This window comes from Coregonus lavaretus, assembly GCF_964263955.1.
Source record: "Coregonus lavaretus genome assembly, contig: HAP1_SCAFFOLD_2820, whole genome shotgun sequence".
In the NCBI taxonomy this organism is placed as follows: Eukaryota; Metazoa; Chordata; class Actinopteri; order Salmoniformes; family Salmonidae; genus Coregonus; species Coregonus lavaretus.
This window is the reverse complement of record NW_028156696.1, coordinates 32,926-51,011: the sequence shown is the minus strand read 5'-3', so window position 1 is coordinate 51,011 and position 18,086 is coordinate 32,926. Positions and strand designations below refer to the sequence as shown.

General features: G+C 43.4%; 1 protein-coding gene across 1 annotated transcript; it reads right to left on the bottom strand.

Annotated features, from left to right (window-relative positions):
* Positions 1-495: 495 nt before the first annotated feature.
* Positions 496-1,932, bottom strand: LOC311126081 (uncharacterized protein; the record flags this gene model as incomplete). The annotated part of the gene is made up of 4 exons (XM_084200104.1): positions 1,919-1,932; positions 793-1,113; positions 601-689; positions 496-507 (listed from the first exon to the last, which is right to left on the bottom strand). The coding sequence occupies exons 2-4, from the start codon at positions 1,073-1,075 to the stop codon at positions 496-498; spliced, it is 384 nt and encodes a 127-aa protein (XP_084056230.1). The 5' UTR covers positions 1,076-1,113; positions 1,919-1,932.
* Between the last annotated feature and the right edge of the window lie 16,154 nt (positions 1,933-18,086).

Sequence of the window (18,086 nt, the reverse complement as noted above, 5' to 3'; positions counted from 1 at the left end):
GAGGCGTCGGTGTCCCATACGTGGCTAGCTTTCCCATTATAATCTGGGATTGTCTGGAGTCCCTGCCACATACGTCTCGTGTATGAGCCGTTGAATTGCTCATACTTTGTCCCTGTACTGTCGTTGTGCCTGTTTGATACACATCCATGTTCACAGTCACCTTGCCACTGGTGTCTCTCTCTCTCTGTCTCTCTCTCGGTCTCTCTCTCTCCCTCTCTGTCCGTGTCTCTCTGTCTGTGTCTCTCCCCCCCTCGTTCTCTCTCCCTCTCGTTCTCTCCCCCTCTCGTTCTCTCCCCCTCGTTCTCTCCCCCTCGTTCTCTCCCCCTCGTTCTCTCCCCCTGTCGTTCTCTCCCTCTCGTTCTCTCCCTCTCGTTCTCTCCCTCTCGTTCTCTCCCCCTCTCGTTCTCTCCCTCTCGTTCTCGTTCTCTCATAATCAGTACAGTACTGAAGAACAAACCCAAGATAGTGCAACACAAGTCAAAGATACACATCTGGTTAATCACACACCTTAAACACAGATATAGACCAATGTAGAATCTGAACCCTGCTCAAAGACACAAACATTTAAATGACTTGTAACGTCTGAGTAAATGTCTTTACCTTGTAGTACAGGTAGATGGTGGTGATGGCTGTCAGTAGGATCAGCAGCACTACAACGTGTCTGATGATGAAGGCTGGCAGAGGAGAGGCTGCAAACAGAAACACCTTTGATGAGGGGACTGGTCATCATCACATAGATCTGTGGGAAATCTGTCAATGACAAAGTTAGAAGTCTGGTTCATGTTCAGTTACCTGTGACGGTGAGGGTGAGGAGCTCACTCTCAGAGGAGAAGTTATGAGAGAAAACATAATTGTTATAAACACAGCTGTAGTTCCCTTGGTGGGAGTCATCTGCAGCAGGGAAGAGGAAGGCAGCAGAGTGATTGACAGCTGGCTGGGTCTGGGTTCTGTTGGAGCCGGTGAACGTGAGGAGGAAGGAGCCTCCTGGGTACTGTGGCTGAGTGGAGCAGGTGATGGTGAAGTTGTAGCCCCTAAAAACTTCAGGCCCCTGGTGGCCCCTGGAGATCCCTCCCATTGAGTCAGTCAGGAAGATATCAGGCTGGACCAGGAGATCTGTAACAATAAAAGAGACCAAGAAAAACCTCTTCAACTAGTTTCCTGTAGATATGACAATAACATCAGCATGTAACAGTGCTAGCCACCCTCCCTCACAGGGCAACATGAGTAGTGGGCCTACAGTCACTGAGACAACACATGTTGATATCAGGCTGAAGCAGGACATCTGGAACAAGAGGAGAGAAAAAGAAAACGTAGCTCCTCAACTACTTTCCTCATTTAGATATGACAATAACATGACATGTGACAGTGGCAGTGAGTAGAGACGTTCACTGAGATAACACTCAAATACAAAAGCATTCTGGGATATTTAAGTTGTATTTTATTCCTACTTGACTGAGTGATCTATTTTGCAATGCAGATTTACAAGCTAAATAGTCATCGTGAGAGGTGCAGAGGAAGTTGTATGAATGAAGGAAATCAGTTGAATATAATTATAATATCTTGATATTTCCTGAGCAGATCTCTGTGAGTCCAGGAAGGAGATTTAATACATGGCCAAAAGAATGTGGAACTCGGTAGTGAGTGTTGCAACCGAGGATAATTTTGACGCTCTACGCGCTTCAGCGGTCCGTTCTGTGAGCTTGTGAGGCCTACCACTTCACGGCTGAGCCGCTGTTGCTCCTAGACGTGCCACGTTGAAAGTCACTGAGCTCTTCGGCCATTCTACTACCAATGGTGGTCTATGGATTGTATGGCTGTGTGCTCAATTTTATACACCTGTCAGCAACAGGTATGGCTGAAATAGCCGAATCCACTAATGTCCACATACATTTGGCCATATAGTGTATCTTGTTATTACCTGAGCAGATCACTGTGAGTCCAGGAAGGAGATTATAATACCATCTCTCACACTCCCTCAGTGAAGGCTCAGTCCCAGAACATTCAACTCCAACCCATCTAGTGGTGTTTCCAGGTAGTACTGAAACAGTGGAGCCACAACCCAGCTGTCTACACACTACTGCAGCTACAGCCTCCTTGTTCCTGTCATCAGCTCCCACAGTCCTCCACTCTCCCTGGTCGTACCACTCCACGCCACCAGCACAGCGACTGCCTCCTCCCACCAGCCTCACATCATCAGGCTCTGAGAAAAGAAGAGAGAGAGACAGTAATCTTACTATTTTCTCACTAAAACACATCTACAGTGGGCTCCAAAATTACTGACACCCCTGACTGCACAAACAATACTTTAAAAATATAAACAATACTGTACTTTATTAATGTTTCAATGGAACCAACCAAAATCATACAATTATTTAACACAAAATAAATGTCACCAAAATCAAGGTTTCATAATTATTGGCACTCCTCATTTAGTACTTAGTGCAACCACCTCTGGCAAGGATAACAGCATGGGGTCTTTTCCTGTAATCTTTGACAAGGTTAAGGAACACATTTGGAGGGATTTTGGACCATTCCTCTATGCAGATCCTTTCAAGATCCTTCACATTCTTGGGTTTGCGCTTATTAACTGCCATCTTCAAATCAGCCCACAGATTTTCGATTGGATTGAGGTCTGACTGAGATGGCCATGGCAGAACATATATATTTTTTGTCACAGAACCATTTCTGTGTGGATCTTGAGGTATGTTTTGGGTCATTGTCTTGTTGGAATGTCCACCTACGGCCAAGTCCCAGCCTTCTGGCAGAGAAAACTAGATTGTCAGCCGAAATTGCCTGATACTTGGTGGAATTCATTATGCCATCCAGTGCCCCTGGACCTCTGGAATTAAAACAGCCCCAAATCATCACTGACCCACCACCATATTTCACAGTGGGTATGAGGTGCCTCTCCTTGTATGCATCTCTGTTTCGACGCCAAACATGTCGCTGCTGTATCTGACCAAAACGTTCAATTCTTTCACAGTGATTCTTGGAGATTTTGTTGCTTCTCTCACCATCCTCCTCCCTATCCTGGGGGGCAAAATGCATTTGTGTCTTCTACCCGTGAGGTTTTCAACTGTTCCATATCTTTTTTTATTTTTTATAATTGCCCTGACAGTGCTCAGTGGTATATTCAATCGTTTGTGGATCTTCTTGTAGCCATTACCAGATTTATGAAGGTCTACGACCATCTGTCTCTTTTGAACTGCCAGATATTTTGTTTTCTTCATGGAGTTGGATGACAAAGGGATATTGCATGCGTGTTACCTCATTTTTATACCCTAGTGAAACAGGAAGTGATGTAATGGCTCAATATAGTTCCTTAAGACTTAGATACACTTAAATAAGTGGAATTTTATTCCTGGTTGATAGAATAATTATTAATGACTAATTATTACACCCTGAAACTGTGTGAAATGTGTTAGAATGTGTGAGAGTAGGACCAGTAAAGACTATGACATTGAGCTACTATTTAGCAATGTGAGTAAGAGTTAGACCAGACAACAAAGGACAAGGAGAACTGGCTACAGACAACTGGGAAACCAAGATGAAGGGGCCTCCCAATTAAGGGAGGAGAGAAACGGTTAGGCTTTTTAAGGAGTATGAGGACGGCGATAACTAAGGAATGCAGCCTATGATAAGAACATGTGTGTGTGACCTGATGGTTAGGAGAGCAGAGGAAAACAGCCCGCCTAAAAGGGGTGGGATTTTTGTATGACGTGTGAGTATAAAAGATGGACTCTGAAATTGTGATGAACAGAATTCTCAATGAATAAAGGCCTGACTATGCAGACCGGGACTCTGTCTGTTTATTGATCCAAAAGCATTACAACCTTTTGAGAGACGCACAGAGACACTGAAATAGTTGAGTTCAACCATTGAGATTAAAATATTCACTTAACACTGGTTCAATTTTGGTAGATGTTATTTACAATAATCTTTAAGGGTGCAATTAATTGTGAAACCTTGATTTGGAGGACATTGATTTTTAATTTAATCAATAAATGATTTTGGTGGGTTCCATTGGAACATTAATATAGTACAGTATTTCTCACATGTTGGTATTTTCAGTTTCTCTCTATAATTATAGTGTTTATATTTCTGTAAGTATTGTTTGTACATTGCCAAACAGGGGTGCCAGTAAATTTGGAGCCCACTGTATATTGCCTCTCATATTCTTCAGTCCAGGTGAGAAACAATGTTGATTGAGTGACAAACTGTGTCTTACCTGAGCAGGTGAGTCCAACAGCATTACCAGGTAGGCAGGTGTTGTTTTTTCTGTCTGAGGTGTCACAGTCCAGGAGAAGGGACTCATTGCCTTTACACTGGAACTCTTTATCCCAGGTCTGACCCTCACCTTCTCCATAGAGCCCCCCCTGTAGAGCTGCAGGAGCCCCACAGCCAAGCTCCCCACAGACTACCTCTGCATCCTGCTGGTCAAAGTCAGCTTCACACACTGAGGCCCAGGACTGATTGGACTTCACCTCCAGTCTCCCAGAGCAGAGGCCAGCTCCATCCACAAGCTGCACAGACTCTGGAGAAAAAGAGTTGGTTGAACATTCAATCCGTTTTGTTGATGACACTGTCAAGGACTAAACACAAATATGTTGGATAAAAGATTGTAGGTTGCTATGTTTGATACTGTAAGAGGTAGAAATGGGTTCTTAGTCACTCAGGACAGGGTTGGGAATAATGCAGGCAGGAGACAGGAATAAGTTCACTTCACTTTATAGAAAATAAACAGCTGGACATCCATCAGGCAGCTTCACTTCAGTAACATCTGAACTACAATGATCTGCCCATGCACATCTCCCATAAACCAATATGACAAACACAAATATAATGTTTAAATACATCTAACATCTCTCCCTCTCTTTAAATGAAAAAACACATAAAATGTGATATATGCTAATCTTGTATAATGTACAAATCAAATCTCTCAATATTACCAGTCTCTTACCTGAACAGATCACATGAAGAGAATATTCACAATCAGAGACACCAGGTATACTTCCTATGTTGTCACACTCTCTAAAAGTAGACTCATCTCCACTGCATCTACTCCATAGTGTGGCTCTTCTTCCATCTTCAACCAGAGGTCCTCTAGATACAGCTACAACATTCCCACAGCCCAGCTCTCTACACACAACCTTAGTCTCTCTCATACTCCACCATATAGTACATTGACCTGACCACTCTCCTCTGTAGAAAGCTTCCACTGTCCCAGAACAGGAAGTGGTCCCATTCACCAGTCTGACTGATTGTTCAGCTGTAAACAGCAGAGAGGAAAACACAGTGGTGAGGACAGATTATGACAGGGCTTCTGTTATTCTAACAGCAGTAATGCTTTGTGGTTGACAAGTATTAGTAGTTCCATAAAACAGTACTTGTTATTGGGTTTTAGAATGGTGTGTATGGACACATGAATTTCTCCATGTGGGATAATAAAGTAGACTAATATTGAACTGCTATAATCATTGTAGATTTATACTCTACCTACCTGGTGGACTGATGCTTTGAGCCTGGATATCTGAGGAGAAAGAGAGAGAGAGAGAGAGGGAGAGAGAGAGAGAGAGAGAGAGAGAGAGAGAGAGAGAGAGAGAGAGAGAGAGAGAGAGAGATAGAGGGAGAGGAGAAAGGGAGAGAGAGAGAGAGAGAGAGAGAGAGAGAGATAGAGACAGAAGTTAAATGAACATCAACATGACCTTTCATGATGTAAATGGGGAAGATAGGCTCATCGTTGGTAAGATGCAACAACACACGTGTGTACACACACTATAGATACAAAAGTATGTGGACACCCCTTCAAATTAGTGGATTCTATTCCAGCCAGACCCCTTCCTGACAGGTGTTTAAAATCGAGCACACAGCCATGCAATCTCCATAGACAAACATTGGCAGTAGAATGGCCCATACAGAAGAGCTCATTGACTTTCAACGTGGCACCGTCACAGGATGCCACCTTTCCAACAAGTCAGTTTGTTAACTTTCTGCCCTGCTGGAGCTGCCTAGGTCAACTGTAAGTTCTGTTATTGTGAAGGGAAATGTCTAGGAGCAACAACGGCTCAGCGTGAAGTGGTAGGCCACACAAGCTCACAGAGCGGGACCGCCGAGTGCTGAAGCGGGTAGCGTGTACAAACCGTCTGTCCTCGGTTGCAACACTCACTACGAGTTCCAAACTGCCTCTGGAAGCAACGTCAGCACAATAACTGTTAGTCGGGATCTTCATGAAATGGGTTTCCATGGTTGAGCAACCGAACAAAAGCCAAAGATCACCATGAGCAATGCCAAGCATCGGCTGGAGTGGTATAAAGCCCACCGCCATTGGACTCTGGAGCATTGAAAACGCGTTCTCTGGAGTGATGAATCACACTTCACCATCTGGCAGTCCAAAGGAAAAAATCCACGCAGCAATGTATATTTACCATTACCTCACTAATGCTCTTGTGGCTGAATGGAAGCAGGTCCCCGCAGCAATGTTCCAACATCTAGTGGAAAGCCTTCCCATAAGAGTGGAGGCTGTCATAGCAGCAAAGGGGGACCAACTTCATACTAATGGTCATGACTTTGGAATGAGATGTTTGACAAGCAGGTGTCCACATACTTTTGGTCATTTAGTGTACATTCCCTTTCCATGGAAATGTGTAACTCTCTTTGCAGATGAGTTTATATCTAATTTAATACCTTTGCTTTGTCTGTTTTTGAAATCATTCATTTCAGAGGTCAGAGGTCAAGCTGAGCCGGACCAAAAGTGGAAGAGTGGAAAAGGTTACTGGTTGTGATGACATCACTGGTTAGAAGTCAGTGATGAAAAGATATTCAGTTGACTGCATGTTAGTCTGTTGATGTTAATTTAACCTCTCTCCCTCTCTCCCCCTCTCTCTCTCTCTCCCTCCCTCCCTCCCTCCTGTTGATCTTGACTCAGGTAACAGACCTCTAACTTCTACCCCCCCTACTCCTGCTCTAACATACAGTATCTCACAAAACTGAATACACCCCTCGCATTTTTGTAATCAATAACATCATTATCTATATACTACCAACAACATCATAACAATACTCTACATCATAATCAATATCATAACATTGATAATCAATAACATCATTATCTCTATACTACAAACAACATTATAACAATAATCTGACAGTTTGAACCAAGGAAGCCTTGTGGTAGACCAATGTGGTTGATTAACAGAGCATCTGAGTGTGTCCCAATAATATCTCCTTTCTCCTGAAGTGTGCACTTGTTCACTACTTCCCATAATCTAAAAGCATTGGATTGGTGGAGGCATGGACTAGTGGGAGTTTCCACCATATTTATAATGTTGATGTAACCCTATCACCACAGGCTCAGATAAATCCATAGAGTAAAAGTATGGTGAAAAGGTCCACTCAGTACATAATAAACCTGGTATGACTAAACTCGCTAAAGAAAAACCAAAGAGACCAGGGTTCTTACCTACAGATAGAATGTGTATATAAAAAGAATGAATAATGAATGATCCACTTGCAAACAATTGGCAATACACACAATACAATAATATTTTAAGATAACCTAAACCCGGGTGCTAAACTGAAAATGTTCGTTGGCGCCGTTGGAGCTATAAAAAACAAACAGTCTAACCCCACAGTTATCACGGTAGAAAGCCCTTGAAACCAACAGTTGACTATTTATAATCCAATAGGCAGAAAGTGCCCTGCATGCATCCGAAAAACGATGTCCAGTGTCCCCGAAGCCCTTAAATGACCTCAGACTAAACTGTCCTCTCCAGCTCCCGATCCGACGAACCCAAGCAGCTCCCGAAGCCACTGCCAGTGGCACTGGAACCTTCGTCAATACAGCCAAGCAGCAAGCGAATTGAGACGACTCATTACTAAAATATTCAACTATACATCTTATTTTGTTAAGGTAAGTAAAGTAGAGTGCAGTTAAAACCAATTCGGGGAAAAAAACGTACACAAAATGTTTTCCAACTTCACAAGCGCACCTCTCCCCTCTGTTCAACCTTCCCAAGTTCTGTCACGTCACCCCGCTCCTCCGCACACTCCACTGGCTTCCAGTTGAAGCTCGCATCTGCTACAAGACCATGGTGCTTGCCTACGGAGCTGTGAGGGGAACGGCACCTCCGTACCTTCAGGCTCTGATCAGTCCCTACACCCAAACGAGGGCATTGCGTTCATCCACATCTGGCCTGCTGGCCCCCCTACCTCTGCGGAAGCACAGTTCCCGCTCAGCCCAGTCAAAACTGTTCGTTGCTCTGGCACCCCAATGGTGGAACAAGCTCCCTCACGACGCCAGGACAGCGGAGTCACTCACCACCTTCCAGAGACACTTGAAACCCCACCTCTTTTAGGAATACCTGGGATAGGATAAAGTAATCCTTCTACACCCCCTTACCCCACCCCCCAAAAAATAAAATAAAACATATTGTAAAGTGGTTGTTCCACTGGCTATAAGGTGAATGCACCAATTTGTAAATCGATAAGAGCGTCTGCTAAATGACGTAAATGTAAATGTGAATGATGTCACCATAGTCTAGGACCGATAGGAACGTTGACTGAATAATCTGCTTTCTACTGTTTAGCGAGAGGCAGGACCTGTTTCTATAGAAGAAGCCCATTTCTATTCTCAGCTTCTTAACTAACTCATCAATATGCTTTTTAAAAGACAGCTTTTCATCTATCCAGATTCCCAGATATTTATAAGCAGGGACACAATCAATATGGACACCATTCAAAGTACATTAAATCAGTTATTTTGATGTGCACTAGAGAACAACATATACTGAGTTTTCCCTGCATTCAATGCTCATTTCAGGTCAATAAAGTTTTTCTGTAATTCCATGAAGGCAGACTGTAGTTCAGATAGAGCCTGGTCAACCGTGGGGGAAATAGCATACACAACAACTATCAACTGTATACAAGTGGAGGTTACAGTTTTTTATAGACAAGTCAATATTGTTAATGTAAACAGCATAGGTGCAACTTTGGTTTTAGAAGTGGGGGAGACATAACTTTATTTATATTCATTTTTGTTTTTATCCAGTTGGATAAACACTCCAAACAGCCTACCCGACTGCTCAGAACCCTCCGCATGGTCCTAAAGCACACTGTCGCCTGATTTAACACCATCAGTAGATACACATTGAGTTCTATCTGTCAAGTCATTTTTTTACCAGTTACATGCAGCCTGGTCTAGGCCAATTGAGCCAAGCCTCTGAATTAGCAGTGAGTGATCAACAGCCTTTGACAGGTCAATGAAGAGGGCAGCACAATGTTGCCTTTTATCCTTACAGTGAACCACATCATTTATAACTAGAGATGCAGCAGAGATAGTGCTATGACCTGGTCTAAAACCCCACTGATGTACATTTAGAATACATCTTAGCTGATAATTTATTAAGGATTCAAATATTTTAGCTAGGCAAAAAAGTTTATAAATAGAGCGATAATTATTTAGGTCACAAGGGGTCACCACCTTTGTGAAGGGGGAGTACATGGGCCGCCTTCCAAACCTTGGAGATAGTACTAGATATAACTGTCAGGTTACGGGTTGATGATTCAGCAATCAGGGGGGCAGAGAGCTGCAGTAGAAATGGATCAAGCATATCAGCCACAGTGGATTTTTAAAAAACATAAATCTTAAGCAAGACATCTAGCACATCACAGATAGTATTATATATAATAAATAATATGCCATTTAGCAGACGCTTTTATCCAAAGCGACTTACAGTCATGCGTGCATACATTTTTTATTTTTTATTTTTTGTGTATGGGTGGTCCCGGGGATCGAACCCACTACCTTGGCGTTACAAGCACCGTGCTCTACCAGCTGAGCTACAGAGGACCACGTAGTAAATAGTTGAAATGAAACAAAGATTGACTAGAAGGTTAGGGACAAGAAACGTATTCTACCTAAGCTACATCAACACAATGTAATGAAGAATGTTATTATTGTTTTCAAGTGAGTACACAACTCTAGTCTAGGCTGTAAACTGCAGTGAATAGCCCAGGTCATTTTAATAACCGTTCAAAAACCAGGCGTTTTGAATACATATTAATTTCAAAATAACTGCATCTAGCCTGTCTGATTTGGATCAGTTATGGGTTTTTACTCGGCAGTTTAACCTAGAAGGTCCAGGAACATTAGCAGGACAGTAATATTCTGTATTTTGTCATGATGTATCATCTAACAGAAACAGGCTAATACATATGAATTATAATAATTCGTGAGCGCGGAGGAAGTTGGATCCATTCCTTCCTCTCTACTCTCTCCTCACCTCCTTCTCTAAACCCATTGGAGAAGGTCATTCTAACCTAAAATGCTACAAGGAAGCAGCTAGCAGCCAAGCAAAATAGTCTTGAGTGGCAACCAATCTGCCCAATTAGCTGTTAAGTTTCCATACACCCACTTCTGTTGATCCTCCCACTTCTTTAGCAACACCCACTTTCAGACACACTCCATGTATGCAGTTACCCTCTGGGAGAATCTCGATTGTAGAGTAAACTCCTCGCGTCCTCTCTCCTCACCTCTTCTCTCCTCATTGGAGGAGAAGGTCAGAGGGGCGGGACCTCTGGCTTTCTCATCCAATGGGTTTTGAGAAGGAGGCGAGGAGTATGCAATTGAGATTCTCCCCATGACTGTGAAAGGGTGCCATAAAGCAGTGTGCACTGTATAGAGCTCGCCAGCTTGTAGCCTAAATGAATAGGGAAAGACTAGGGTTTTGGGATAAACGCTGAAAATAAGGTCTGAGATGAACACAGACTTAGTAGATCTTATACGTTTTGTTCTATGAGATAATTTCAGTCAGTTAACATTACCTTTATGAATTATGAAGCCTTTATGTTTTGTTCTATGAGATAATATCAGTCAGGTAACATGAACTTTATGAATTCTGAAGCCTTTATGTTTTGTTCTATGTGATTATATCAATCAGTTAACATGATATTTATGAATTATGAATCCTTTATGGGCTTTTTCTGATTACATAAATGCTTCAAATTTCACAAAAAGTGACGTTAGCTGATGAAAATTATCTCATATAATAAAATGTAGGCTATAAGATCTCCTAAGCCTGTGTTTACCACAGACCTTATTGTCGGAATTAATCCAAAAACCCGACAAAAACTCCATTAATTTCCCCGTAGGATTTGTCCAATGAACCGAGGTGGAGTTTGTGCCTACAAAAAGTTTCCATTACTATTGCTCTGTATAGGGCAGTGGTCTCCAACCTTTTTCAGTTACCCAGAGGACCCTCTCATGTGCATTTTACCAGTAACCCTCTGGTCTCATGAGTCTTCTCAAGTACCCCCTGTGGATAGTCCAAGTACCCCTGGTTGGGAAACACTGATAGTGAATAGGGTCCCTTTGTCTTCCTGTCATACAGTTAAATGTCCACGTGATGGTGATGTTTACCCAGTCTGGGCCAGGGTTGCACTACAGAACTAACACTGCTGAACCAGGCCTACGGTGGAAAACAATCCTTTATCAAGGTTATGGGTCCATTCATATCTAGCTAGGCCTGTATTCATGAAGAGTTTCAGAGTAGGAGTGTTGATCTAAGACCCCTTTTGCCTTTTAGATCATAATGAATAACATTACATGGACAGTGGGGAACTGATCCTAGATTTTACATTTCCATTTGAGTCATTTATCAGATGCTCTTATCCAGATCGACTTACAGTTAGATCAGCAGCACTCCTATTTCTTTCCTGATTGATATGGCAAAAACTGACCACACGCACTTTACGTTAATTCTCCTAACCTGCTAAGTTCATTATACTAACCTGCCACGTTAATTATCCTAACCTGCTACATTAGTTATCCTAACCTCCCACGTTAATTATCCTAACCTGCTACATTAATTATCCTAACCTGCCACGTTAATTATCCTAACCTGCTAAACTAATTCTCCTAACCTGCTAGGTTAGTTCTCTTAACCTTCTCCGTTAGTTATCCTAACCTCCCACGTAAATTATTCTAACCTGCTACATTAGTTATCCTAACCTCCCACGTTAGTTATTCTAACCTGCTACATTAGTTATCCTAACCTCCCACGTTAGTTATCCTAACCTGCTACATTAGTTATCCTAACCTCCCACGTTAGTTATTCTAACCTGCTACATTAGTTATCATAACCTCCCACGTTAGTTATCCTAACCTGCTACATTAGTTATCCTAACCTCCCACGTTAATTATCCTAACCTGCTACATTATATCTCCTAACCTCAGCAGTGGCGTGTATTCATGGATGCCAAAGGAAGCCAGGCTTCCCCAAAAAAATGACCAAGAAAAAAACATATAAAATAATGTATCTTTCATCTCTCTGTGTTTTATCATTTTCCTTCAATTAGCAAGAGGCTGAATGTACCTCACCGGAGAAAGCATCTGAGCGAGTGAAACGGTGCCCCTCTGTCTCTGTATGTGGAGGCCATTCTATCTGATGCTGTCTGGTTAAAAAGAGTATGACTTTGCTGCCGCCCTGTAGCATTGAATGCTAACATTTGGCCTCCCTTGATCATAAAACATTAACTAAAATGCCAATCAGCGTTGAGCTAAAGTGTGAATGGTCCTGAAATAAATCAAATAAAATTACAAATTGCATAATGACCCCTGCACCCACCCGACCCCCCATCCGACCCCTCGCACCGCCCCTAGGAGGCCGCCCCAGAGTTTGGGAACTACTGATCTATCTGATGCTGTCTAGTTCAAAATAATATGACACTGCTGCCGCCCTGTAGCATTGAATGCAAGGGAAGCCAGCGAACATTTGGCCTCCCTTGATAATAAAAAATTATAATAAAAACCAATCAGCGTTGAGCTAAACTGTGAATGGTCCTGGCACTTACCCAGAAAGAAATGAAATAAAAATATGTAGCCTGATTAGCCTAAAAAGAAAAGCATTCCAAATAGGCCACTAAAGCATGACTTGGCCACAGAGGATCATTCATTAGCTTCTTTAAAATATATATATGTTGTGGATTGTTTTAAATCTCATTGCCTACTGTCAGAAGGAAAGCCAGCTTGCACAATATCGACAGATAATTGTTGAGTTGAGACTGTCAGCGAAAATCAGAGGCCCAGCCAGGCATATCGCAATATTTCCTAATACAATCGCGGGAAAACATAATATGGAAAGCAAATGTCTATTGCTGTAAAGAGAAGGCAGTGAAAATACTTTAATCTTTCTTTTATTTAGTTATCAAACTATATCTTATTGGCACCAGCAGAGAGTATCATTGTTGGGTCAGTGCCACTTAAAAGTAATTTTTCTGAAAATAATGTACGTTTTAAAGTTAATTTCCTTCAATTTGGAACATTTTGCCATGGGGCATAGAGTAAATGTTGCCGTTCTGAAGCAAGTTTGCTGCAATTCTACACATTTTTCCAAAGGGTGGAGGTAAATGTTTGCCTTTTTTAATATGATAACTGATAATCAATGGGCCTCAACCGGGTCGGTAATTCGACCATTCTTACTACAAGACTAATTTACCAATCTAAAGAAAATGTTGCTGACATGGGTTAATTGAGTGACTGCTGATGCACACATTTTGAAATTTCCTAGTGGAGGGGAGAAGGCCCTAGTGGAGCCACCTGGCTGAGAGGGCCCTAGTGGAGCCACCTGGCTGAGAGGGCCCTAGTGGAGCCACCTGGCTGAGAGGGCCCTAGTGGAGCCAGCTGGCTGAGAGGGCCCTAGTGGAGCCACCTGGCAGAGAGGGCCCTAGTGGAGCCACCTGGCTGAGAAGGCCCTAGTGGAGCCAGCTGGCTGAGAGGGCTCTAGTGGAGCCACCTGGCTGAGAGGGCCCTAGTGGAGCCACCTGGCAGAGAGGGCCCTAGTGGAGCCACCTGGCTGAGAAGGCCCTAGTGGAGCCAGCTGGCTGAGAGGGCTCTAGTGGAGCCACCTGGCTGAGAGGGCCCTAGTGGAGCCACCTGGCTGAGAAGGCCCTAGTGGAGCCAGCTGGCTGAGAGGGCCCTAGTGGAGCCAGTTGGCTGAGAGGGCCCTAGTGGAGCCAGCTGGCTGAGAGGGCCCTAGTGGAGCCACCTGGCAGAGAGGGCCCTAGTGGAGCCACCTGGCTGAGAAGGCCCTAGTGGAGCCAGCTGGCTGAGAGGGCTCTAGTGGAGCCACCTGGCTGAGAGGGCCCTAGTGGAGCCACCTGGCTGAGAAGGCCCTAGTGGAGCCAGCTGGCTGAGAGGGCCCTAGTGGAGCCAGTTGGCTGAGAGGGCCCTAGTGGAGCCAGCTAGTTTATATTTCATTTACAGTGTATTGACCGACGGCCTATACAGGTCAGGACTGATACACTTGTTTTTATTTGTTTATTTGTTTATATAGTTAAATTACTAACATTTCAAATGTCTTTCTCTTTTGAAACTTTTGTGTGTTTAATGTTTACTGTTTGTGATTGTTTATTTCACTTGCTTTGTCAATGGTAACATATGTTTCCCGTGTCAATAAAGCCCCTTTGAATTGAACTGAGAGAGAGAGAGAGAGAGAGAGAGAGAGAGAGAGAGAGAGAGAGAGAGAGAGAGAGAGAGAGAGAGAGAGAGAGAGAGGGGGGGGGAGGGGCAAAAGAGAGGAGAAATGAACATCAACGTGACCTTTCATGATGTGATGGGGAAGATAGGCTTATAGTTGGTATGACGCAACAACACACGTGTGTACACACATTCCCCTTCCATGGAAAGGTGAACCTCTCTTTGCAGATGAGTTTATATATAATTTAATACCTTTGCGTTTGTCTGTTGTTGAAGTCATTCAATTCATAGGTCAGAGGTCAAGCTGAGCCGTACCAGGAGTGGAAGAGTGGAAAAGGTTACTGGTTGTGATGACATCACTGGTGAGAAGTCAGTTATGAAAAGATATTCAGTTGACTGCGTGTTAGTCTGTCAGCCCTATCTCTTTTGACATCTCCCTCTCTCTACTCCTCTTCTCTCTCACTCTCCATCTCCCCTCCCCTCCTCCTCTGTCCTGTAGCCGCAGGAAGTAGTTTGGGGGTGTAGAAATACAGCTAAACCTAGGGTATGGCTAAATGGGGTGTGTAGAAATACAAATAAACCTAGGGTATGGCTAAATGGGGTGTGTAGAAATACAGCTAAACCTAGGGTATGGCTAAATGGGGTGTGTTGAAATACAGCTAAACCTAGGATATGGCTAAATGGGGTGTGTAGAAATACAACTAAACCTAGGGTATGGCTAAATGGGGTGTGTAGAAATACAGCTAAACCTAGGGTATGGCTAAATGGGGTGTGTAGAAATACAGCTAAACCTAGAGTATGGCTAAATGGGGTGTGTAGAAATACAGCTAAACCTAGGGTATGGCTAAATGGGGTGTGTAGAAATACAAATAAACCTAGGGTATGGCCAAATGGGGTGTGTAGAAATACAGCTAAACCTAGGGTATGGCTAAATGGGGTGTGTAGAAATACAGCTAAACCTAGGGTATGGCTAAATGGGGTGTGTAGAAATACAACTAAACCTAGGGTATGGCTAAATGGGGTGTGTACAAATACAACTAAACCTAGGGTATGGCTAAATGGGGTGTGTAGAAATACAACTAAACCTAGGGTATGGCTAAATGGGGTGTGTTGAAATAGAGCTAAACATAGGGTATGGCTAAATGGGGTGTATTGACCGATGGCCTATACAGGTCAGGACTGATAAACTCATTTTTATATAGTTAAGAGAGGAGAAATGAACATCAACATCACCTTTCATGATGTGATGGGGAAGATAGACTTATCGTTGGTATGGTGCAACAACACCCATGTGTACTCACATTCCCCTTCCATGGAAATGTGAACCTCTCTTTGCAGATGACTTTATATATAATTTAATGCATTTGCTTTCGTCTTCCATTAAATCTTTCTCTCTCCTCCACAAATCTCTATCTCCCCTCCCCTCCCCTCCCCTCCCCTCCCCTCCCCTCCCCTCCCCTCTCCTCTCTCTCCACTACGCTCTCCTCCGCCCCCCACCCATCCTCTCTCCTCCGCCCCATCTCTCTCTGCTCATCTCTCGCAGCCCTTTGACATCTCCCTCTCTATCTCCCCTCCCGTCCTCTGTCCCCTCTTCTCTCTCTCCACTACCCTCCCCTCCTCTCTCTCTCTCTCTCTCTCTCTCTCTCTCTCTTCCTGACATATAGCATCAGGCTTGTTGAGCTTGACTCAGTTGACTTGGGTAACAGACCTCTAGCTACCCCCCTTCCCCTTGCTCTATTGAACCTTTAATAAACCTTTATTTAACTAGGCAAGTCAGTTAAAAACAACTTCTTATTTACAATGATGGCCTACCCAGGCCAAACCCTCCCCTAACCCGGACGAAGCTGGGCCAATTGTGTGCCGCACTATGGGACTCCCAATCACAGCCGGTTGTGATATAGCCTGGGATCGAACCCGGGTCTGTACTGACGCCTCTATCACTGCGATGCAGTGCCTATGATCACTGCGCCTCTCGGGAGGCCATAGAAACATAAGACGAATATTAAATAGATACATAATATATACTCTCATTCATTTCCATAGGGAAAGATACAATCAATCATTGACACACTGAATATGCAACATCACATACACCATCACACCTTAAATGACATTAGTGCCTGTCCCCAGATGGACAGTTATGCTACAGTAAAGTACATTTACTGGTGATTACATCATTGTCCTGCTTTGAGACAGATTTTTACTGTCTGCATCCAGTTGCATGTTATTTACTAACCCTGCAAATGATCATATATCTTACAATATCAAATCATATCGCAGTAACTGTCACAAGTGTATATCAGTATAACAGCATCCTACCTGTGCTCCAGAACAGGATCATCAATATCACTGCAGGTATCATATCTGTCTCTAACTGGGCCTCCACTGAGCTATACAAGTCTGCTGTCATGAAGAGTGGACTGAATAGTGGAAAATACTGCTAGGCTATATGACTTCTATCTCATTAGTTCATTAGGTCTTTGATGTGAGATAAACTTCTTAGCAACTTATCTTGGATCAGTGGTTGAGCCCAGCTAAACACAGCAAACTGATCTGTCTTGCAGCAATGTTTCACATAGTGTGTCCTATAATATCACCTCTAACTTTCTACTGCTTGAGTTCACCTCTTATAGAATATTGGTTAATGTTCCAGCTCCTAAATATAAACAGTACCAGCACCCAAAATGAGTACTGATGAGGTCTCATGTTAGAGCAGGAGAAGGGGGGATGTGGTGTAGAAGCTAGAGGTCTGTTACCCAAGTCAACTCAACAGGCCTGATGCTATATGTCAGGGTCAGGCTGGGCTGGGCCAAGAGTGGAAAAGGTTACTGGTTATGATGACATCACTGGTGAGAAGTCAGTGATAATAATATATGATCTTTCTCTCCCATCTCTTTCCCCCTTTGTCTGCCTCCCCCTATACTCTCTTCCCCTTCTGCGATGTTAGAAAGACAGACACTCAATACAAAAAGTACTTAAGCTTTCCTTTCCCCGGTGGAGTGGCAGGTTAGGAGAACTAATGTGGCAGGTTAGGAGAACTAACTTAGCCGGTTAGAATAATTAACGTGGCAGGTTAGGATAATTAACATGTCAGGTTAGGATAATTAACGTGTCAGGTTAGGATAATTAATGTGTCAGGTTAGGATAATTAACGTGTCAGGTTGTAGGAGTAACCTAGCAGATCAGCATAATGAGGTTAAGATTAGGAAAAGAGTTAGGGTTAGGTTTAGCTAAATTTCTACAAGGAAGCACGAAGCAGCCACTCAAAAAATGGTCTTGAGTGGCAACCAATCTGCCCAATTAGCTGTTATGTTTCCATACACCCTCTTCTGTTGATCCTCCCACTTCTTTAGCAACAACCACTTTCAGACACACTCCATGTATGCAGTTACCCTCTGGGAGAATCTCAATTGTATACTCCTCCCGTTCTCTCTCTTCACCTCCTCTAAACCCATTGGAGGAGAAGGTCAGAGGGGCGGGACCTCTGGCTTTCTCATCCAATGGGTTTTGAAAAGGAGGCGAGGAGTGTGCAATTGAGATTCTCCCCGTGACTGTGAAAGGATGCTGTCATGACTCACACACAGACAACAGGAAGTGGCTTCTCTGAGGGAGC